This window comes from Kogia breviceps, chromosome 5 (assembly GCF_026419965.1).
Source record: "Kogia breviceps isolate mKogBre1 chromosome 5, mKogBre1 haplotype 1, whole genome shotgun sequence".
NCBI lineage: Eukaryota > Metazoa > Chordata > Mammalia > Artiodactyla > Physeteridae > Kogia > Kogia breviceps.
The window spans coordinates 71,845,681-71,871,314 of record NC_081314.1 but is presented as its reverse complement, the minus strand read 5'-3'; the positions used below and the strand labels follow the sequence as shown (position 1 = coordinate 71,871,314).

The 25,634-nt window shown below is 38.9% G+C and overlaps 1 protein-coding gene across 1 annotated transcript in view; it reads right to left on the bottom strand.

Annotated features, from left to right (window-relative positions):
- Positions 1–395: 395 nt before the first annotated feature.
- Positions 396–25,634, bottom strand: part of TPRG1 (tumor protein p63 regulated 1) — a 118,936-nt gene continuing 93,697 nt past the window's right edge. The window contains exons 4-5 of the mRNA XM_067033502.1: positions 13,227–13,380; positions 396–590 (exon numbers count right to left, since the gene is read on the bottom strand). Of these exons, the coding sequence (XP_066889603.1) occupies positions 396–590; positions 13,227–13,380 (349 nt within the window). The remainder of the gene's footprint in view (positions 591–13,226; positions 13,381–25,634) is intronic.

The window sequence follows — 25,634 nt, the reverse complement described above, 5'->3', positions numbered from 1 at the left end:
AGGATCAGAGAGCTGAAAATAAAGACCCAGAACATGCCTACATTTAGAGGACAGAGAAACAAGAACCCAGAGGGTCCTCCCCAAGTTTACGATCAGGTGTTCATTTGTCATTCATTTTCCAACATTATTATTTTTTTTTTTTCCAACATTATTTGATGGGTTCAGGAAAATTTATTTTCTGGTTTTAAGAAATTTGATTATCCTTATATAAGGTCTGAAGTGTGCATTTGTCAGTCTAATCAAGCTTTTAGGTCCCCTAAGATACTGAATCTTCAAAATCATGTTATACTATTTAACAATAACTAATTGTTTCAGTCCAAAAATATGGTGGGCTGAAACAGAATCTTCAGTAATGATGTAGCTATGGATGATGTATTTATCCCCCAAAAAGAGTGTCAAAAACCAACACTCCCCTGGGCAAGGGAATAGCCAAGTTTGTTGCAGTTTCCAATGAATGACATCAGACCTGTGTAGGTCTCAATCAAAACGGGTTCAGTTAACACCATCAGTCCCTTTCCTCTTCCAGATCCAGTGGAATTCCTGTGGGCATTCTGGATAGCTGGAACAAGCTTAGACATGAACCCAGACGACTGAAGAGGAAAAGAAGGCACAGAGTTAGTGAATGCAGAGTAGGTCCAGAGACGCCACCCCCCCCCCCCAGCCAGTGCTCACAAAAGTTGACCACTCTCCTGGAGCTTCAGTTATTCTTACTTCTTAAACAGAAATCGTATCTCAGAATTGTTAACATTGCTTCTGTTAGTCTTTTAATAAATTAATCAGTTAATAAATTATGTACATAATAAAATTAGCTGCCACATCTTGTTTATTTTTCATTATTCATAACTTGTACAACATTAAGAAGTAAGTTTAATAAATATTTGCTGATAGTCTATTATGGATCAGACACCAGTCGGGTACAGCTGAAGATTCAAAGACAAGGGAGATATAGTCTCTGACCTCACAGAAGTGACACTATAACATAAAAAATGAACTTGTGATGATTGTACCAAGTCCATGAAAATAAACAGCAAAAAGAGGCACGTGATGCTAAAGAAACACAAAAGAGGGAGAAATCATACGTGGTTAGAGGATTAGGAATGACTTCAAAAGGAAACTCTTGAGACAATCCTTTGAGGGTTAATAGGGTTTCAATGGGTGAAATGAGGTTAGAGGGGGCCTATCTGACAGCGGTTGTTCTTTCCAAGCCAGCATCCTTTCCTCCATTTGAGGCTCTTCTTCCAATAAGAGTACCTCGATTTTCCTTTGGAGAACCACATTCTTCCATTTAGTCCAAATAGCTTAAGTGGAGCTGACTTTAGCACATGACTCAGTCCTAACCAATCACAGGAATCCATTCCTCTGATCGAAGAGATTGATTCAGGTATGGGCACATGACCAATGTGGTTGTGAAACTGATCGCATCCAAGCCCGGAGGTATTCATGGTCATTTTGGCCACACAGTGAGAACCTGACTGAGACTGAAACCAACAAAAGTGAAAGAACTAAGACATGGAGAGAGAGTAATTCTTCACAAAGCCATTTGAGTTACTGGATCAACCTATCCTGAACTTTAAGTTTAATGAGTGAAAAAAAATTCCTTCTTTCGGTCAAATCAAGTTGAATTGGGTTAAGAGGAGGGTAATTCAGGGAGCATTGCAAATGGAGATATAAAGAAGGAAATGAATTAGGAAAGCTCATATATTTGTATTTCCAATAAGCTCTTTTATATCCATTATCTCATTCTAGTATAAGCCTATCAGGTAAGTAAAAGAAGGTATCATCATTCCCATGTTGGAAATCAAGACTAATAGAAGGTAAATGATTTGTCCAGAATCACTCCACTTTCTGCACATGGTAAAATGGAACATTAGGAATAAGGGCCTACTCACAGTGAGATCCAAATATGTTTCCTAGGCAACTGTCTTACAAGTCTAAATTAAAACTTTTAGAGTATATTCCAATATCAATCTAAATTATTAAGCATGTTCACTAAAGACACCATTGTTTTTCCTTTTCTCCATGAGGAGGCCAATCTTGGCTTTGAGGGACTAATACAGAATGACGATTCAATGAAGAAAGAGAAGCCTGTAGTCTTTCTCCATAATCCCATTTTCAATATAGGTTTTATCCTGGATTCTTAATTTTATACCAAATTGTCCTTGGGCAACCACTTCTCAATTGTAGGTTTAGTTTTCCTGTTGGTAAGAAAAAGAATCTAAAATTTAGAATATGTCCATTACTACTATTTGACCTAACCTATAAGAAGAAAAAAAGAAAGAAAGAAAAACCATGCAAATAAAACTGCTGATTTACTTGCTCTGTGACATTGTAAATTCTCTTCCGCTTTTCGAGCCTCAGTTTGCTCTTTTGAAAAGATGCATTTAAATCTATGGTTTTGGGATAATATCAGAAGTTAAAAAAAATAGTGACTTTATGATAAACAACATAGAGTTTGTTAGAGTGCCTCAATATCTGAGGGTTTTCAAAATAAACTAAGGTACTTGTCCCTCTTTTTTAGTTCAAGTAATGTTTACTGAATTAGATAATGTCAAACCTTAATTTAAAAAACAGACTCACTTCTAAAGATCACTGACTAAAGAATTGAACAGACAGGTAGGATTTTGCTTGTTTTCCATGATCCTATAGTGACAAAGAGAGACAGAAGTTACCTCTTATTACTAGTTCCCAGTCCTAGCATCCCCTTTAAGACCTTAGAATGGATCTAAATATTAGTATCATTGAATGAAACAAGCTATAGTCATGTAGCCTGGGGATTCTGGAAGGGAAGACATCATCCCTTACAGCAAATTCCACCAGTTCTTTAGTTGATTGGATAAGAAAGACAGAAAGGGGACTTCCCTAGTGGTTCAGTGGTTAAGAATTCACCTGCCAATTCAGGGGACACGGGTTCGAGCCTTGGTCCGGGAAGATCCCACAATGCCACGGAACAACTAAGCCTGTGTGCCACAACTACTGAGCCTGCACTCTAGAGCCTGCGAGCCACAACTACTGAGCCTGCACTCTAGAGCCTGCGAGCCACAACTACTGAGCCTGCATGCCACAACTACTGAAGCCTGCATGCCTAAAGCCTGTGTTCCACAGCAAGATAAGCCACCACAATGAGAAGCCTGTGCACCGCAATGTAGGGTGGCCCCTGCTCGCTGCAACTAGAGAAAGCCCACATGCAGCAATAAAAGACCCAATGCAGCCAAAAATAAATACATAAATAAATAAAATTTATAAAAAACAAGAAAAGAAAATACATCATCAGTATCTTTAAAAAAAAGTCAGAAAGAAGTGTTCTTTCTTAAGTTTCCAAGAGAGAAAAGCAAAATCGGAAGAATAAATTAATAACATGGAATAATCAAGGTCAGAAGTGATCTTAGGTTTATAGATTCCAGCCACTCATCTATTGTTTAATTTGCCTAGACTCATCCTCTCCAATAAACCATACCCTTCTACATGGACATATCCAATGATATGGAACTCACTGCAATCCAACCATGTCCATTCCATCACTGCATATAGTCGGAAAAAAGTATGTTCCCTTGCCCTATCTGCTACTGATGATTAGACTTTAGAAAAATCATTTAATCTCCCTGAGTCTTAGTTTACACATCTGAAAATGGGAAAATAATAATAATGATAATGATGGTAAATACCAAACTCATTAGATCCAAGTGCATTGCTCAAAAATATTTTTAAAGCGTACTATTTATAGATATAAATATTATCACTTACAAGCAAGAATGATTTTAGCTTCCTTAGTCCTATTCCGTTCAGTTTCAGACTTTGAATGCCATTTCTTTGATACGCATGATAGACTCCAGAAAGCAATTTTGTAAAAACCTGTGATATGAACTATTTTAAAATAATAAAAGTTCCCTAGATGCCAAAGGCTATCTTAAATTCTACTCAGAAACCATGAATTCAAAAAACATGGGTTGAGCATCAAAGTACCTCTTCCAAGATATTTATCAATTATAAAGGGAAAAATACTAACTTTACAAAGGAGCAATACAGCATACCCCATCTTAGACAAGTGATCAAGGTTAACATCACTGGTAGTAAGACATACAGGCATCATGAGCCTGCAATATGAGGTAGTGAAAGGACACAACATCATTTCTGCAGTATCTGTGCCCCCCCAGAAATCTAATTCAATTTAATCTAATCATGAGAAAGCATCAGGCAAACCCACAGTGAGAACATTCTACAAAATAACCAACCAGTATTCCTCAAAAGCACCAAGGTCATGAAAATAAAAGAAATACTGTGAAACAGAATAAAGAGACAGAATAATTAAATGCAATATGGGATCCTGGATTGGATCCTGGAGCAAACAGAGCACATTAGGAAAAACAAAACAAAAAACTGATGAAATTTAAATAAGGTCTGCAGTTTAGTTAATAGTATTGTCCCAATGTTTAATTTCCAGGTTTTGATATCTATATTACAGTTATGTAAGTTGCTAGAAGCATTTGAATGAAATCCTAATATTTAGGAAAGAATTTATGTTCCTCATTTTCAAAAGGGATAGAGAAAAAAATCAGACTCAATAATTTTCATAACTTGTTCCTTAGAACACTAGATTTCTTCAGAGGTTGGGTGACCATATAATTTATCATCCAAACCACGATTCTTTTGAAAAGAAAGAAAGTGCTATTATTAATAGTGTTAAAACAACAGATACCTGAGGATCTGGGGAGAAGATATGGAAGAAAAGGTAAAAGGTAAGCTTCAGTCCCTATAATCACATCAATCTGAGCTGCTCTATTTTTATAGGTTTTATGTATTTGGTTTCTGAGTAAGATCTTATTTTTTTTATTTTTTTTCGGTAGGCGGGCCTCTCACTGTTGTGGCCTCTCCCGTTGCGGAGCACAGGCTCCGGACACGCAGGCTCAGCGGCCATGGCTCACGGGCCCAGCCGCTCCGCGGAATGTGGGATCCTCCCGGCCCGGGGCACGAACCCGTGTCCACTGCATCGGCAGTTGGACTCTCAACCACTGCGCCACCAGGGAAGACCAGATCTTATTTTTAAAAGTCTTTTCCTTTAAAACAATTTTTTTTAAAAACTCACTGTATTAAGCTTGCCTAAGAACCTCTGGCTCTGACAGTCTGTTCAATCCACAAAGATCTATAGTGCTCATGCTTTTAACTCATCTTTCAAAACCAAGCTCAGATCCTCTCTCTTCCACAAGCCCCGCCAAATACTCAAGGCAAAAAATATTTTTTATTCTGTTGCATTTCATGTATGCATCTCAAATATTTCATCCAGTTTTCTAAGAATTAAAGTCAGAAGTATGGCTGTCCATCTATACAACTAACCTAAGATTTCCCTACCTTGGAACTATTGCTGTTTGGGACCAAATAATTCTTTGCTGCAGGGGACTATGTCCTCTGTATTTTAGGAAGTTAAGCAGCATCCCTAGCTTTACCCACCAGATACCAGTGGCACCACAACCCCGGGTATGGCAACTAATAGTGTTGCCCAGATATTGCCAATGTGCCCCAGGGGTAAAATCGTCTCCTGCTGAGAACCACTGAACTAAAGGAAGTATATAGCATGATGTAACATGAGTATTAAGATAAAACAGATCTGCTCTTACATTGCAAATATGGCCCTCACTAGCTGTGTGATCTTGGGCAAGTTATCTAACCTCTCTGAATTTTATAGTTTCCTTTCTATAAGATAAGGCTATTAATACCATCAAACTCATAGGTTGGTTACATAGATTAAACTAACTTTAATAAACAAAGGGTTTGTAATAAGCTCTATGTGTGTGTGCCCACATGCTAATGTCTTTCAGGAAGGGTTGGGGAAGGTGAATAAGATGAGGCTGGAATTTGGAGTCATATTGCAAAAGCACTGAAGGAAGCCTATTGCCAATAATGAATATTGTCAATAAATCATTAACTACATCATCACTGTCATCACTAAACTATGATTTCCTAAAGTCCAAAGTGCAATTCATCAATTCACTTCAACATTTCCATGGTCAACACTCTCTGGATTGTCAGGATGCTTTTTCACAGACCAATATATATCAGTTTGGGTTACTGGATGCCTCCCCAGTCTTCATCATAAGCTTTATTTCATGAGAATTCTCTGTGGCCTCAGAATCAAAGTGCTGGAAAGAAAAAGTTGACACTATTTCATACTCAGTGAACTTGGCATTTCATTCGAGTCAGATGTACTTCATTTCTAGTAATTTCTGTGAGCCCTTTAAAAAGAGGAGAGGCTGTGAAGACAGAGGGACAAGCTGTGCATTGAAGGAGGCAGACAAAAGGCCAAGTCCCCAAGCTGGCTCTTGAGCATTTCAAGCACCTGAACTCAATCTGTGTGACAGGAACGCGGTGTCATTTGATATGAATGCCACCAACCACATACTTTTCTCTAAAAGCTTTTATACACTCACCCCTGGCTCTCTCTTTTATTCCAGCCTCAAAAACAGAGGGTCAAGTTTTAACAACTCCAGTTACATAGGGTCTGTGTGCTGGTTAAGGTAAAGTGTAACTCTGTGTGTGTGTGCATGTGTGTGTGTGTGTGTGTGTGTGTGTGTGTGTGTGTGAGTGTGTAATGTTCTTGACTTTACAGCGATTATTTATCAGCTGAGTGACTGGGCCCCTGGTTTGCTTCACATGCTGTCTGCCAGCAGTTCACTGCCCAGAGTCTCAGTTTTCCTTATTACAACCATCACTTGCTTCCTGTTTACACTGGGTAAAAGGACCAGGTTTCATGCCTGCAGGTCCACATTCTTTAGCTGAGCAGGTTTTCCAAGCCTTCAGGCTACAGGTTTCAGCCACCTCATGCAGCAAGTGAAGCATGTTGGAGTAAAAAGTCCATCCAATACCCAGCAATGGAAACCCCTTGGGAAGCCACGCAGCTGAACAGAAGATAAACAGATGTTTATATCATCCTTGCACATATTACTTGGAATTATCTTTATAGAGACACCATGATTGTGGGTATGTTCAGGCATAGAGACGGAAAAAGGAAGATGCAGCAAAAGCTTTTTTTCCTACAAAAGGGTTGTTTCTACAAATCCTAATTTCCATCCTCATCCTATTCCATTTTCCCAACCCTCCCCGTGCACACGTGCACGCACATACACACACACACTTTAAACTCTAGCTTAAGTGAACGACTCTTTGTCCAAGAACATTTTATACACCTCTGTAATTTGCAGCTTCTAATCATGTTTCTGTTATTTGAAATGTCTTTCCCCACCTGCTTTGATGCCTAAATTACTCTTACCTTGAATTTCACATCAAATGTTATCACATTTGTTAACTTTTGGACTTAACTGTTCTCTCTGCTGGGCTCTGATAAAAACTTGGAATCTCTCTATCAACAGTATTTGCACATTAAATTATAATTTATTAATTACCTTTTTTGCCTTCTTCCTCTACACTATAAATGTCTGGGGGCAAAATCTGTTTTATTCTTCTTGCTATCCCAACAATTATCTACAGCATTGCTCAGCATGTAGTATTCAATGCCAGGGAGGTATTCAGTAAATATTTGTTAGGGAATTCCCTGGCAGCCCCATGGTTAGGACTCAGCGCTTTCACTGCCAGGGCACCGGTTCAGACCCTGGTCAGGGAACTAAGATCCCAAAAGCCGCGTGGCCAAAAAAAATTAAAATAAAAAATATATAAATAATTAAATAAATATTTGTTGAATTAATGTGGCAGAAAACCAAGCGATTAAGAATATAAAGTTACATTTGATTGCTAAAACATTTGTTCACTTTCATAATTTCCTTGAAAATAAGGAGAAAGATGCCAGACAAAAGTAAAAAGGGTTGGTCTGTAAATCACTTTGATTAAGCTGTAGAGCATCCATGATCCATTCACTATTATTCTACAGCTCTGGGCTCAATCACTAGTTCCTCTCAACAAGACTCCACACACTCTTAAGAATCCAGCAAGACAACGTGAAACCAAGGGCAGTCATCAATTAGATCCCTTGAACTAAACTTGCTTAGTAAATACTATTCTGTAACCTGCCTTCATTGATTAAGCTCTCTTTAATTGTTCCTGCAAATCGCATGCCCTCCAAGCTTCATGTAGGTTAGAGAATATGTCACAAGATTCCTCTAACTGCCCCCTATAGATAACGCCTCTAACTTATGGCTGGCCATAGAAATGGTGGCTTAAGTTGTTTTTCAGGAACATGGAGCTAGTCTTGTCCAGTTCAAATTGGTCAAGACCACCGACCGTTCCACTGTGTAAGTGTCCAGAGGATGACCTTTTGATGTCAGAAGCCCAAAAACTCCACCCTCAGATTACACCAACACCATCATTTTCTGAATAAGCACCCTAAGAAGAAGAATGTAACTCCGATACGCCTGCACAGAACACAGATTACCTCAGTGTTTTCTTGCCTCCAATCACCTTTCCCCATGCCTCAGACCACCCTGTTTCTTTATCCCATAAATATCCCAAGCTTCTTGTTTTGGGGGAGGCTGACTTGAGATCTGTTCATCCACCTCCTTGCTTGGCTGCCTCGTGAATAAACCCTTTCTCTGCTGAAAACCTCAGCATCTAAGCCTTTGGCTTGCTGCCCATTGGGCAAGCAAAACTGATTCTGTTACAAATGGTTAAAAGAGGAAAGATAATGCTAAAAGTTGCAAATATAAAGTGGATGAAACAATTGAGAATAATTAACCTTGGTTGTAAAGTATCATATCATATTATATCATAGTAATGACTATGAACACACACACACACACACAGAGTTCTTTCTCGTTTTTAACTATTTCCCTGAGCATTTGCAAATTGTTTGGGTGTGGAAATACAGTTATTATTATAATATCTCAGTCAATTCACTTAGTCACTCTAAGTACCTTCACTTTTTTTTTTTTTTTTTTTGTGGTATGCGGACCTCTCACTGTTGTGGCCTCTCCCGTTGCGGAGCACAGGCTCTGGACGCACCGGCTCAGCGGCCATGGCTCACGGGCCCAGCCGCTCCGCGGCATGTGGGATCTTCCCGGACCGGGGCACGAACCCGTGTCCCCTGCATTGGCAGGCGGATTCTCAACCACTGCGCCACCAGGGAAGCCCTCAGTACCTTCACTTTTAAAGTGGAGATAGCATCCTGCCCTCAAAGGGTTTTTGTTACTTGAATTACATGAACACATGCAAATTATAATCAATAAATATAAAGTGTAATTATATAACTGATGAGATCATTTTTATGTCTTGTAATATAAAATCAATACCAAAAATATTATTTCCTATTTTCACAACTGTTTTATATGACTAATGCAAAATATGTGCATGCACAAGTTGAAAAAATTTGGTAAGGCTTGGAGATAAGCAAGAATGTCTGGAAAGAAGCCATTTGACCATCACACTTACCGGAAGTAGAAGTGATATAGAGTTAGTGAGATGGGTAAAAGAAGTAATGTATTTTGACCTAGTATTTCATAAATTTGATGGTGATTTTTTTATATCAGTGCTGAAGGACTTAGAGATAGTATAAATTTGAATTTGAATGCAATTTTTTCCATTAATTCCTCTTCCTCGGGTACTTTTCTGACCAATCAATCCCAACACTCAGCTTCGACCCAGTGTTGTGTGGTCTGAAACCTATATAAACAGCTCAACTTTCTCTACTGAGCTTCAGACAGACCTAAATTTCTAACTGCCTGGCAACCAACTCAACCCCACATTCCATGGACCTTTCAAACTCAGTATGTCTTCAACTGAACCTTTAAACCTACTCTTTTTTCAGTTTTCCCCATTCAAATTAATGGACTCATCACTTACCCAAACCAGACCATGCCATCTTTGATTTCTTCCTCTCCTTCACCTACCATATCATGCCAGTTACCATCTTCCATTGATACCCTTAATATCTCAAAATCTCTTCATCTTCTCTCCATTCCTAGCACTCCTAACTTAGTTTAGGTCCTTATACCCATCCTCTGAGCCAGTACAATTATGGTGGGAAATATACAAGATTAAACTCCAGCTAAACTGTCTGTGTCTAAGATACTCCATGTACCTTCAACTATCTCCAATTCTCTTCATCTGATCCAAACTCTGTTTCAGTTCTTTAGCACTTATTTTTAAATCTTTGCATTTTTATCTGCCTCCTCTATTAAGCAATGCCTTCCACAAAGGCAAGAATCTTGTCTCATTTACGTTTGTATTCTTAACAACAATCAGAATAGCTGTACATTTTAGGTACCAGAAAACATTTGTTAAATAGAGAGAGTCCAGTTTCTGTAGAAGAAAAGACTCTGAATAAAAACAAAAAAATGAATTTTATAAAAGTACTTTTAAATTATTCAGTTAGATTGTAAATAATTTGAAATTTTTGACTGTGGATATCTCAGCTGTACATGATTCCCTCTCCTCTGCCATAATAGGTTTGCTAAATTGAATTAAATTGCTTCAAGTATTCTATTTAGTTATGCATTTCCCCCATGTTCTTCTATTTTTTCCTATTTTATTCATAGGGGAAATGAAAAAACTAGTTTATATCACCCTTTTAAAATCGTATTATGTCAAAATAGTCATACAAAAGGGATTCTATATCCCCAGAATTACTGTTCTTCTTATTTATACTTTTACATTAATAAAACTGAATATTAATCAAAGCCAATTTTGGAAAATGTCCTAAACACAAATAACTTTGTGACATAAAAACCAACAACAAAAGAGAAACCAAGAAACAAAGAACTGGATCAGAGTAGTCATCAGCTCATATCCCAGACTGAGATCACTTGTTTTCTTAGGGAGCTGGGACTCGCGGTGGCCTTTAACTGAGAAGTGGCTTGGCAAATGAAAGTTCCAGACTGTTTTCAGGAACGAAATAAAGACTTTAGAAGAATAATTTAATGAGAAAAGCCTTAAAGAAAATACACTTAACAGATTCAAAAAGTAGTTTGATTGACTGGAAACCAACCAACTAACTAACCAACCACTCATGATGCTCATTCATACCCATGCATGCATGTGCACGTACACACACACACACACACACACGTGTTGTTCTTTCTTCCATCCAAGGAGAGCTATATGAACATCAAATTTCCCCTTTAGCCTTGGCTGATAGGAAGTCTTGGGCAAAACTTTATGCTCCAGTCTGCTAATTGTGTTCATGGGCATTTTGGGAACAGTTATTCCATTCCCCCTTTTTTTCCATTTCCCTTTTGATATTTTATTGTTTAGCTTCCTTTTAAATTATTTAATTTTATTTCTCTATGGCAGAAAAACAATAAAGCACTATCAAGTATTAGAGTAATGCAGTGGCATTTCTCTGTAGTTCATACAATTTCTTTTCAAATCCTTTACCCTGAATTTCTTCCAGCAAAGGACACTGAGAGAATAAGTGCTTAAACACACCAGATATGAGAAATAAGAGAAGACTTTGCCCAGGAAGTGATGGACATAATAACCCAGGCAGTTGTTATTTATTTTTGACTTAAAATAAAAAAGAATTACTACTACTTCAAAATATATATTAAATTAATTATTAGAACCAGTTTACCTTTAAAGGCAGGAAATGGCTTTGGAAACATACATTATTAAGTTCTTTCAATTGGATTAACAAGTGTTAAAATAAAGAAACAGATAAATGACTGTACTTTTAATAAGAAAGAGAAAAAGAACAGGAGTTTGGGGAAGAACAAGAGCAGGATAGAGAGGAAAGGAGAGGAGATTATGAAGCGATGCATCTGAGCATTATTATTAATAAGGTCTTTTAAAAATAAGGAGAACAGATAATGCATTTGAATGTTGGGGCATTATTGTGATGTAAACTCCCACTCTATCTCCCAGAAGCCCTCAGTGAGTCTACTCTCACATAAATGCCTTTGTGTCAGTGTTATGTTGTTCTTTCTGGTTTTCATTTTGGTTTTTTGTTATTGTTGATTTTGGGTGGTTAAGAGTCAGGCTAGGGGCTGATGTTGATGCATGGGTTGAGGTATTGTGAAATAGGAGTATAACAGGGAGACTAGCAAAACGATCCATACAAAGAACTAATTTAGTGCCTGCAAGAGCTTGGTGTCAGAGGCAGACCTGGAGACCAGAAGCCCCTGAAGACATCTGCATAAATCTTGAGCGGACAATTGAGCTTTACTGAGAGCAGAATGGAATTCAAGCCAACTTCACCTACATGTTAGGGGGAATGGAGGCACCGTCTAGCCTCTAACCACATACATTTTGCCTCAGATCCTTTTATAAAGTAAGGAACTTACCAATTAAAAATATTTGTCTATACATATACATATTCACTTGTATGAATAAATGTGTTTAAAATAAGGCAAGAAATGTAATGTATGTCATCCAACCACAGAAGGACTTTAGATGTAGATTGTCATGTTTTGAATTTATAGCAAATAAAGTTATGCTATTCTGAAGTGAATGACAGCATATAAAGATAAACTTAAAGAGAACAGAGAAGGCAAGAATTTCTAGGCCGTAAGCACACTCCCATGTGTACATCTGGTTTTGTCAAAAGTATGCAGGTTGCTATTTCACTGCATTTACAGCTCCAGCTGTTTTACTTCCTGACTACTCAGAGTGTCCAAGGACTGCTTAAGTCTCCCTAAGGAAGATGAAACAATAGTAGAAGGGGACCTCCCTGCCACTGATGAATTTTAAATTTACTCGGGGAGATGAAATATAAAGGCATTAAAAATAACTCTTAACTGCTTTACGATTTACGGAACATTTCTATATGCTTTATCCATTTAACCTTACAATGGCCCAGTAAGGTTGAGAGGAAGGGCAGTTGTTCATTGTGTCCATTTTAGAGATGAGACTACCAAGGCCCAGAGAAAAAAAGTGACTTAAACGTGACCACCGAGCCGTATCTGACTTCATATTTCACACTATTCCATGTTCCTTCTCTGAATAAAATAATTTGAATTTAATTATAGACAGAAAATTTTATGTACCTTATAAGCAATAAACACAGACAAACAACACTACTGCAATTTTAAAACAATATTACACTACAATTTTTGCTCAGAGATTAGCAAAGAGGAAACAGCAGTGGTATGGTTACTATAAATATTGATATATATATTTTTTCAAATATAAAACAGCTCTACTGTTTACTGAAAAAGTCCTATAAACCTATTATAGTTTTTATCTATATAAACCCCAGATTGTATCTTATTTTTTTTTTTAACAGTACATGTTTTAAAAGCACATAGCTTCACCAACAAAGCTAATTGGAGAGTGATGCCCAAGATGTCTCCTACCTTGCAGATTTCGAGAAACTTCTCACTGGTGTGCTTCATAGGGTGCTCAGTGAAGATAGCATAAGGCGCCTCAGTGGACCACGGGTTCCAACAGGATAATAGTGACTGCTGCTCTGGACTTCCCCAGTAGATCCTAAGGCCTTCTCCTTGTCTCCTGCAAGAAAGGAGTTTTTCTTTAGATTAGCCATTTTCATTAGATTAAAACAAACAGAAAAGTGTGAGAACAGAATGTAATGCCCCAGTCAGCCTTTGTATTGATGCTGAGATAATTGGCTGACCAACTAGTTAAATTGCTCCAGGGAATTTAGGAGGTGAGAAGAAAAGAGTGGATTTGCTTTCAAACATGATGAGTTCAAGATGTTGTTGAGAATTCTGTGGGTAAATGCCTGGTTGGAAATGTGACTCTGGTGTTCTGGACAGAGGCCATGGCTGGAAATAAAGATACTGAACTCATGCCAATATTCTGATGGTCAAAGTTAAAAGAGAAAGGAAGAAGGAAGAGTCAAGGTGGTGGGACAAGAACTGAAACATGGAAGACTTCATCAACGTGGATGACAGTTTCGAGGAGAAGGAAGATGACTACAACTACAGTATCCACTAAGCAGTAAACCCAAGCAAGAAATGACTGAGAAAAGAACTTGGACTTCCCAAGAACTGGGAAGAAATGGGACCTTCCCAAGAGGGTATGCCTGATCTTTAAGAGGGTTGATGACCAATTCAAAATGCCCTGTGACCTCAGCTTCTATGTCTCATGGTTCTCTATTCTCTGCACACATTCCAACTACCAAAATTGCAGCAACAAACACGTCAGAGCCCATAGGAAGACTATGCCTGGTCACAGTCCTGACCCACATTTTGTAGGAGGCAGTAACCATCTGTTATAGCGCAAGCCTGGTCATCTGGTAAACCCAAGTACAGAGCAAGAGAAAGTCAGCTTGGGAGTGCTGATGGGAGGAAAGTTGTGGCAGGGGAATGTGGCCACATTGGATAACAAATCTGTAATTTCTGTGGCCTCTGCTTTTGCATGTACCCATCAGAATTTATGGTTTATGGTTTTAGACATCTCTGAATGCAAAAGAGGTCCCTGGAGATTAAGCCTAGCTCAGGTGCTTTACGTTCGACATGCTTTCAAACTAAGTTGCCTGTAATTCTAAGCAGTCCCGTGGAACATCACAGAGCTCTCGTTTCTTCTAGAAATTAAATCCTGGGATCTAGAAGGAAAAACCAGACCTCAAGGGACAGCCAGAGCTCAATTGTGATGCCTTCACAAAGCTGTCACTTCCTGTATTAAGGACAGGATTCCTCTGGGAATGTCATTGTGGTTTCTGAATGTTTATCCGTGTAGAAATGTCTATAAACGCAATCTCACACGTATGCATATAACACCCCAGCGGGCTGATCCCTCAGCTTCTTGTTTCAAAAGGGAAGTAAGAAAAGAGCCTTTCTCATTCTGTTGCTCAGTTCTCAGATTCCTGACAATTATATTTGAAGGCTGATACCCACCTTTTTTGGACTTAATCCTTTGCCAAGGAAGGGGAAAAGAAGAAAGAAAAAGGAGAGAGAGGAAAATAAAAACATCATAAATACCTCTAAAGTTCCCTTTCTAACCCTTTCATTTTCTCAGCTGCTATACTGACATTTATCTTCCCCCTTCCACCCCTTACTTTCCTTCATCCCCCCCCCCCCACTGGCCTGGTAAGAAGCCCTAAGCTCAATGAATATTCTATGCATGCTAGTTAATGGAGCATTCTGGCTTGAGTCCCTTAAAAGAACTTGCACGATACAATTATTTATGCTTCATATGTCAATTTATGTGCTGGGTGCAATTTTGCTTTTATTCAAAGGCAATGAAAATCTTCCAAGATAGCTTTCCTAGTAAATACAGTTTATATCTTTCACTTTAGGGAAACCCCAAATGAAGTTTAAGCATGACATTCAAGAGGGACCCTATTTCTAAATAATCAATCAATTTGAGTGTGGCAATGCCCTTTCTCAGAGATGTAGTATACGTCTAGACATACAAGCTCAGCCAAGCTTCTCTCCTGAACTCCAAAAGTGATAGCTGGGAAGAGAAATCTACAACCACGCAGTCTCTCCAAAGGTAAAACTAAGGTGGTATTTCTCAGCAAAACTTTTAGTACTAGAGTGCTATAAAAATCTATCATATTCTGTTAAATGTCTCCTTAGGGCAACTGCAGAGAATATATTGCCTTTATGACTGGGAATGCTTTATTAAACAGTTACTCGTGCCTACCATGAGAGTGGTCATCCGAGGTGACAAGAGTAGAGTAAAAAATGCAGTGAACAGGAGGCCAGGGAGTGCTGTGTTAGTCCTGGTTTTGACACTTAATGCTGTATGACTATGCGACTATAGGCAAGCTCATTTCTCTTTCTGAATCTCAGTTTCCCCATATGTCCTTTAGGGTGTCTCGATGTGGTGATATTCTATGACCTCGGTAACTGTGTAAATGGTGTAGACAGCTATGGTCATGATGCTACTAGCATTCACCCTGTCAAGGACATACAGGATCCATAAGAACCCTCTGGATTATGGCTTCTGTAATTTAAGGGTATCAAAATAGCCTCCTTAAGTAGAACTGACCTTCCGCTGCAAAGCCTACACCCAGTATTATCCCATCACTCCTCGGAAACTTTAGCACCTACCACTCTATTTTACAAACATGGAAAAGCACAAATCAGCCACCATGTGGTGGAAGAGTAGTTTAAGTTTCATAAACTGTAGAGTGTCAGAGCTACAAGGGCTTTTGGAAGCTATATCCCAGTGCCTTCTTTCTGGAGATGAGAAAATTGAGACTCAGGAAGGACTAAAACTTTCCCAAAGCATCACTGCAGACAGAGCTGAGCTGGTGAGAGCCCTGGTCTCTCAAGACTTCAGTTAGGGGTCTTTTCCCCATCCTGGGCTATAGTCACAAAATACATTCAAAGTTAAGCTCCTGCCATTACACAACGTAGCCGGCTTTATTTCCAACAGACACAGAGTTAAAAGAATTGCCCTAAGGAGCCTGCCATAATCTGTGGGCAAAAAACCTGCCCAGGGATCCTAGCTAAAGGTCAGAAAGAAAATCTCTGTCTCAAAAGGAACTGTAAATTTTTATATACTCTCAATAATAGCAATTATGAGATCATAGGAAAATAAGTTAGCACTAAAAGGGTAGGGGGAAATTACAAAAATGTAATGTTGTCAGGGTGAGAAGATTGGGTCTTTCTCGCTGAGCTGCTTTGGTCAAATTAATCAATATGGGAGTATAGTCCCAGGTATAGAATGCCAAAATCAAATTATTTAGCAAAGAAAGACTTGGTAGCTCTCTTCCCAATATCATACTCTGAGTGTAAACCCTGGCTTTCACTAGCTCTGTGTCTTTGGGCATTTCATACCACTTTTCTCATCTTCAGGTAACAACAATTTCATGAGGGACAAGAGGATAATGAATGAAAAAATGTTTTGTATGCTGGAAGGCTCTATCCGACTAAGCAAATATTAAGTCCCTATTATGTACCATAATGCTTACTGGGTAACTCTTAGAGCCTTTATATTTTTTTTTCATTTTATTCAACACTTATAAGCAATTTTTAAATGTTTTTGATAGAAATAGATGAAGTTAACAGGACATAAGATAAAAAGTATGACCAGTTTTAATCGGATCATCAAGTCAAGAGCCACTAGTGGAAGAGAATAAAAAGAGGGAGGATAAACACCATGATCTCTGGACATAGACAAAACCAGAGGAGCAAATCTTTAGCACAGAGGAGGTGCTGGAATCTTCTATGTTCTGCTTCACCTATTAATCCCTCTTCTTTCATCTGATTCTGAGTCCCAGGGTATTTCTTATGCGTTCAGCTTCTGTTTCCCATCAATGTATTAATGTATATAATTTCCTACTTAAACTTAAATCCATCAGAGAGACTCTCATTCACCTTAAAACACCCTTTCAATTCTCTGTTCTCCAGACTGAATAAGCCTAGTTCTGTAAAACTTTTATAATAGGTTAAAAATGATCTTTTAAATCACCTTAGAGCTGGTTCTCTGAACATTCCTAAATTGTCTATCTTCAATTCCACCATTTAATTAGCACAGTCTCTGTGCAGTGTGTTATCTCTCGAGTAGAGAAATGGATAAGGCCCAATCCCTGAACTCCAGATGTCCAAGCTCTAATGATCTCTGGGCCTATTTTACTATTATCTGCATCCCAGGTCTAAACAGGTACATATAGAAACCTGACAGTCCCATTATGGAAGTAGAGGAGTTCACCTATTGCAACTTATTTTGTTCGCACTTTCTATCCTCAAAGACACCAACTGGATCTGGCCTCCATTCCCACAGTAGTGGAAGCAAGAAGGTTAATGTACCCTTCACTTCTGATAAATTTCAAAACCTCACAGAAAGGTATAGAAGTAAAAGAAAGGACCCATTAGGACTCATAAAACTTGGTAGAGAAAGAGGGTTTATAATAATAGCTGGAGATGTTTAGGATCCTAGACTGTCTGAGTTGGAAGGTCCCTTACAGGTGTGTTTCTAATTCTTTCATTTTATAGATATATAAACTGAGGACCAGAATTTTCCAAGACCAGAGTTCTTCCTTTGCTCTAGTTCTTCCTAGTCATGTTAATCACACGTTTTACTCAGTGACTCAGATGCAAAATTCTACTCAAATACAGTTGTTGGCAGGGTGGAAGGCCCAAGCAATTACTACTTTAAACCATCACAGCAGCCCAGTAGAAGCTTTACTTCCTACACCAGAAAAGCAAAGCCATGTTGAAGCGATGAGGCTTATACAGAAGAAGCTATCAAACAAGTGCCGAAGGACCAATCATGGAAAATAAATATGGTTTAACAACACAAAGAGGAGCTCAAGTTCAATGGAGGGAAAATTTTCTTCAATTACAAGCTTTGTGAGACAAAACTTATTTTTGTCAGACTCCTCTCCTTGAAGTCATTTTTAGCTGAAGTAGAAAAATATGCCAGCCGGTCACCAGTCTGGATTCATTTGCTCATTCCACACATTTTTCTTTCTTCGGAGAGAAGCCATGCATCCTATTGCACAGTGTGAGATAGCCAACATCTTTTCCCACGACGCCCCCCTCTCCTTCCATCATGGCCTTCACAGATGCTGTGCTGAGGTATAAACTACCTGTTCAAAGAAGCAAATGAGGAGTCTAGCTCCCCGGAAGGGGCAAGGGCAGCTTCCATTACTACATCCATCCGCGGCCCCTCCTTTCTACTCATTCTCGACTCTCAAAGCTCCACCACAGAATTTAAAACATAGCTCCAGGCAGCAAACCGAGATTTATGAGGAAGCACAGACATTAACGCTTGCTCTAAACGCAGGGCGTGTGCTTGTAAGTATGGGTGAGCAAACAGAGGGAGGCCGCACTGGAGGAAGGAGGAGGGCGGGCAGCCAGGGGGAGAGAGCAGTTCAGAACAGCACAGTGTATTTCCTACCTCCCAGCCTATATTGTTGAAAGGTGGGCCTTCTAGGCCCATGAAACGTTAGTCCCTTGCTTATTTAACCTGGACAAAAGGGGGGACTGGGTTGGCACCCTGGAGGGTATTCAGTGCTCCTCTGTTCAATGAATGACCTCAGAGGAAACATTTTCCATGACAAGAACCCAAAAGACGCTGGCACAGAGTCAGACAATAAGATTTGCAGAATGTGTTTACATTCTCTCCTTGTCCCCAGGCTGTTCCAAACCCAAGGCAGGTGCTGCCTTTATCTGCTCTCTTTGCTCACCTGGCTCCCTCCCAGAAGTTTCCAGGGCCTTGGACTCAGTGAGATTAACCATTTACTGGCATGGGTAACCAAGAAACTCTGTGAGTTATATTCCTTGAGGAAGAGTTGAGTGATAAAGTTAAAAACAGATCAGCAGTGTCTATAAAGAGAGAATTCAGGGTCAGTGTGGTGCCAGAGGTGGAACTTTGTGTGACATTTAGGAAGCCTGCATTCAACGGATTGATCTGCCACCAATTTGCTGAGTTACTTGAACCATTTTCTTCTCTCTGGGCTCCAAAGGTCCTCTGTGAAACCAGGTAGTTGAACTAGATCATCTCTAAGATCCTTTTCTGTCCCAATAAATTAATATCTGTGCAGAAAGACCAAACAATGTGTATGAATAATGTATATTATTAGACAAAAAACCAAAGGATAACTTAATGGCTAAGAGAAATTCTCAGACGGCTGCTGAGACCTGACCTTTCTCCTCCTAGAAGAAGAAATCATCTTAAACAGCAGAATAAAAGACCTAGGGTGAAAACAAAAGCAGAACTCAGAGAAAGTGAGGGTGAATAATTACAAAAAGGGTAACAGAAAATAATGTATGGAAGCTCCAGGGCTGAAAGTCCTTAAAGGAGAAGTTGATCTGCTTGGGAAACTTTAGATGTGCTTGTCCTTGAAGTGGTCACATTCAGGGTTGAGGTGAAGAAGACTGAGGTCCAAACCAAAGGTATGACCTTTGATGAGCTAAGATTTCATGGCTCACAGTGCTGTTGTTGTTGTTGTTGTGTGTGTGTGTGTGTGTGTGTGTGTGTATGCTCACAGCAAATACTTAGAATAAAGCAAACATGGACACTTATAGTGCCAGGTACATAGTAATCACTTAATAAGTCCTTTAATGATGATGGATGAATAAATAAATTCACAGACCAAGTTAGGATGCCTACGAGTTTGAATGCCATATGAGTCCATTCTTAGAATGTTACATGTTATGGCAATATGTTTCCTGAACTGGCAGTCACTAAAACCTGGGTCTAATCCTAGCACCAATGCTAACTTTCTGTGTGGCTTAGAGCTGGGCACACTATCTCTGGATCTTCATTTCCCTTTGCTATGTTTTCACAGTGTTTGTGTCCTCCCAAACCTTATATGTTGAAATCCTAATGCCCAAGATGATGGAATTAGGGAGTGAAGCCTTTGGGAGGTGATTAGGTCATGAGGGCAGAGTTCTCATGAATAAGATTAGTGCCCTTATAAAAGAGATCCCAGAGAGGTCCCTCACCCTTTCCGCTATTTGAGGACACAGAGAGAAGGCACCATACTTGAAGCAGAAAGCAGGCCTTCTTCACTAGACGCTGAATATGCTGGCACCTTGATCTTGGACTTCCCAGATTCCAGAATTGTGAGAGAGAAATTTTGGTTGTTTATAAGCTACTCAGTCTTTGATGTTTTCTTACAGCAGCCCCAAATGACTAAGACACCCTTCTTATAAAATACTAAAGGCTCTAGATTAGTTACCCTCTAGAAGACACTCAACTATGCATATATCTAGCATTTCTGACCAGAAAGAGCCAAGGATTATCTATTTTGGGCTTTCATTTAAATGACATACAGCAATTTTTTACTCTCCAGAAGTTGTACGAATGGATTATTTGGATGGATATCATTTTAAAACTTACATTCTTACTTTCTTAAACTGTTTATATTAAAAATAACTAATTCTTTTATGGCTTAATAAAAATCATCACGAACCCCAGACTTTAAGACATGGAAGGGATTTATTATTCATGTATGTCCTATGTTTTTCACCTGTTAACTTTGCCAAAACAGAGACAGAAAGTTAGAAGAGTACCTAGATTAATACTTAAACCTTCATACTTCTTTCCTATCCTCTCAGGTTTTCCTTTAAGAAAGCCAACAGTTGTATATGAAGAGTAAGGCTATTACTCAAGTTCTAAAACATTCTTGACTGCTAACTTTATCAGTTCTTATATCAGCTCTCTCTTCTCTCACCATCAGGCTGTCATTTCCTGCTGCTATCAACACTCCTGACTCCAGAGTTCTTCTTTCTAATTTGCTATTTCTATACTCCTACTGACAGGTTAACTAGGAATGAGTTACTATTGGAGTCATGGACAAATAATTAAACAAACAAACAAACAAAAAAACCTCCTTCTCAGGCCCTTTCCTAACGGGAAATGTGTCCATTTTATAGCAAAAGCTTTGGTTTCACAGATGCCACTTAAATGGAAAGCTAATCCCATAAGGTTGAGGGTAAATAACTTTTAGATAAAGGAGAAGAAACTGTATGGTTCTTTTAGTCTTGAGCACCTAAATTCTCATGTTTTAGAAGGTCATTTGGAGCTCCATGCTTGTCAGAATGAAACAAATTGTGATCCCAGGATTAAAAATGATAACCTGCTTGCCACTGATGAAGATGACATGAAATTTTGTCATCCTTGGAGACATACTCTGGTAGATTGGCATTACGATATTCTGTACAAGGAGCCTCATATTCTGATCCTTCCTTCAAGCCTTTTAGAGTGTAACTCCCACAATATTTAACAATTGCTTTGAGTGTCAACATTATCAGCAAATCCCCATTAACATTCCTCTATAAAGCCCAGAGAAACTGCTCTGGATAAAACTGTAAATAAGACTTAGAGGTTGGAACAATCCCTTGGAGTTGAATCAAAGAAGGTTTCATTTATTTAACACATGTTTAATGATCTTCAACCCTATACCAAGTACCATACAAAGAGCTTGAAGAACATATAACAAGTCTTCAAGAAACTCAGAGCAGTCTAATGTTTTTGTAAAGTAGATGGTCTTTTAGCTGGGGTTTGATGGATATGAGGACTTTGATAAGTCAAGAAGGTGATTGAAAAAGAATAGCACTAAGTGCACTGAAGACAGAGGAAATCATGAGAGCAAAGACTCATTTGGGTTGGGGTTGGGGAGAGTAACAGAGAAATTCAGTGTATGTGTCATGATGTGTATTTTTATGTTGCTCTTACCTATTTCCAGTTTGACTACATACGAGTCAGCAGGGTAGTGGGAGATAGGTCAGAAGAAGGCTACATAACTGGTAAGGTTGAGGTTAGGTGGTTGATCAGGACTGTGAAAGGTCTGGAGCAGCCTAATCCTAACACAGAAGCTAAGATGGGACTTCCCTGGTGGTCCAGCGGTTAAGACTCCATGCTCGCAATGCAGGGGGCCCTGGTTCGATCCCTGGTTAGGGAACTAGATCCCACATGCCACAACGAAGATACCGCGTGCCGCAACTAAAGACCCAGAGCAGCCAAATAAATAAATAAATAAATATTTTTTAAAAAGAAGAAGAAAAAGCTAATGAGAAGCCACTGGAGAATCAGTGGGGAGTGTTTCAATTCAATGAGAAAATATGTCCCTGACAGCCACACTCAAAACTACAAAAAATATCAAAAACAATAACAACCCAAACAAAAATGGGCAGAAGACCTAAATAGACATTTCTCCAAAAAAGACATACAGATGGCCAACAGGCATGTGAAAAGATGTTCAACATCACTAATTATTAGAGAAATGCGAATCAAAACTACCATGAGATATCACCTCACACCAGTCAGAATGGCCATCATCAAAAAATCTGCAAATAATACATGATGGAGAGGGTGTGGAGAAAAAGGAACCCTCCTACACTTTTGTTGGGAACGTAGATTGGTACAGCCACTATGGAGAACAGTAGGGAGGTACTTAAAAAACTAAAAATAGAGTTACCATGTGATCCAGCAATCCCACTCCTGGTATATATCTGGAGAAAATTATAATTCAAAAAGATACACGCACCCCAATGTTCCTAGCAGCACTATTTATGACAGCCAAGACATGGAAGCAGCCTAAGTGTCCATCAACAGATGAATGGATAAAGAAGATGTGAGATACACACACACACACTGGAATATTATTAGGCCATGAAAAAGAACGAAATAATGCCATTTGCAGCAATACGGATGGACCTAGAGATTATCATACTCAGGGAAGTAAGTCAGACAAAGACAAATATCATCTGATATCACTTATATGTGGAATCTAAAAAAAAATGATACAAACGAACTCATTTACAAAACAGAAATAGACTCACAGACATAGAAAACAATCTTATGGTTACCAAAGGAGAAAGGTGGGGGATAAACTAGGAGTTTAGGATTAACAGATACACACTACTATATACAAAATCGATAAACAATAAGTACCTACTGTATAGCATAGGAAACTATACTCAATATCTTGTAATAACCTATAATGGAAAAGAATTTGAAAAAGAATAGATTTGTAAATATAGGTACAACTGAATCACTTTGCTGTACAGCAGAAAGTAGCACAACATTTTTACAATATAAAAATGTTCTACTATATATAACAACGATATTTCAATCAATCAGTCAATTTAAAAAAAGACATTTATCCCAACCAGTCGTTCATTTCCCCAGTGAGCCAATGTAAAGACAGTTATTTTGTTTGTTTGATTGTTTTAACATCTCTATTGGAGTATAATTGCTTTACAATGGTGGGTTAGTTTCTGCTGTATAACAAAGTGAATCAGCTATACATATACATATATTCCCCCCCCATATCTCCTCCCTCTTGCATCTCCCTCCCACCCTCCCTATCCCACCCCTCTAGGTGGACACAGGGAGGGGGAAGGGTAAAATGGACAAAGTGAGAAAGACAGTCATTTTGGAGCTCACATTTTCATTTGTACTCTCTCTTCATCTAAATTAACCCACCCTCTGCTTTTCTCCACAGTGCTGATCCAACCAGCTCAGAAACTTAAAGGCACTTCCAGATGCGTATTAAATTTGAAACACTTTCCCAGCCTGACATTCAAGCCCTCAAACAGTAGAGTCCTAGCATTCATTTCCAATATTCAAAGCCAGAACTCCTCAAGCCTCCAACCAAACAATTCAACTTGCTGAGCCTATCTTACAGCATGTGTGGTAATTTCACCAACATGAAAGTATTCTGAATATTTGTCTTATATCATCAGATGAACTGGAACTGTTCAAGAGTAGAGTCTATGTCCAAACCATGGCCATTGCCTTCATAATATCCACCTTGTAATTCATGGCCAACCAGTTTTGAAATGAATAGACCCATGGTCTTTATTGTTAAAAATACAAATCACAACACAACAGAAATATTCATCCCTCAGACCAGATTGATCTGGCTGCTGCTTTTTCCTTTCATTAGTCTACATATCTGAATTTCATAGTTTTAAAAGTGAGCTCTTGCATTGTTTTCTGTTTGTTTGCGGGAGATTGGGGAATCCATCCATTCTGAAGTATACATAAAATGAGATTTTTAGAGAAATGCCCAGGACAGAAGGGGTTGTAATTTTGTATGCAGGTAGTCTATCTGTGATCCTGCTCTGAAAGCACTGTGCTGCTGAGGCTGGCATGCCAGTTCCATATTGGGATCCTTCGTGCCAAGAGGCTGCCATGTATACAGAGGAGAGGTTAACTCTTGCAGAGCTACCAGGAAAAAATGTCACACAATAAAGGAAACAATTTTGAGGCAACTCCCTCTATTATCAATTGGGATATCTGGCAAACTGCATTGTCTTCAGGTTTGTGTAAGTTTTTGTTCCTTTCTTAAAAGGAAGTTACTTTTGAGCACCCCCATATAACCAAGTTTCAACAAGCACAGAGTAGCTAAGTTAGAAAAAAAAACAAAAAACAGCTTCTTCTGAGAAAAACATTTTTTGAATCTTATCTGTTTCATTTCCTCTCAAGAGAGCTTGAGAGTAGATTGTCTGGAATACATAGAAGGGCAATTAGAGAGACCAGTTATTGCAAACTCCTGGCCCACCTCTCCACAGCCCTTTGGGAAACAACCGGGGCTGCCCAGAAAGGCAATGGGCACAGAAGATTCTGACTGACAGAGCAGAAACCCAGATCCTCTCCTAACACTTCCCCTTGGATCATGCTCCGATGTCTGCAAACGTTTTGCTTTTTCCACTTTGGGGGAACTGAAACAGAATAAATTTTAAGAGACTGAATGTCATATACTTATTTATTTTTCCCTTTAAGTTTATGAAAACACTTCTTGGGGAAGTTTATTTATGGTATTTAACACAGTACATTTTGTGGACAAAGCAAAAATGTCCATCTCTAACTTCCACACAAAAATGTAGTCACCATGAACATCACGTTCCCTCTTGGTCACGGTCAACGTGAGCCGTTTAAACTGTTCAGCAAGAATTGGGTGTTCAGTGGCTCCTTCCATCCCTGCCTAAAAGGAATATACTCTGCCTATCACAAGTGAAACTCAGACAACAGAAAAAACCCATGGTATTTTATGAGGTACTTTGATGTAATAAAAGAAGTCATGAAGTTTAGAGGATACAGACCTGGGTTCAAATTTCAGTGTCTTCATTTACTACATGGTCTGGGGAAGTCACTTTAATCCTCATAGTCTGTTACCTGGTTTGCAAAATGAAGATAAGAATGCCTACCTTGCAGAACTATTGTAGGGTTATATGTAGAGTGCCTGGTACTTCTCAAAACAGGTTTGAAGCACTCCCTTAGCAGAGCTCTGTGAATTAAATCAAAAGAAGATTCTGAATTCTCTTGCCCTCCTGCTAGTTTCTTTTTGCAAAATTTGCCAAGTCATAATTTGATGGGGGAGGGTGTGTGAC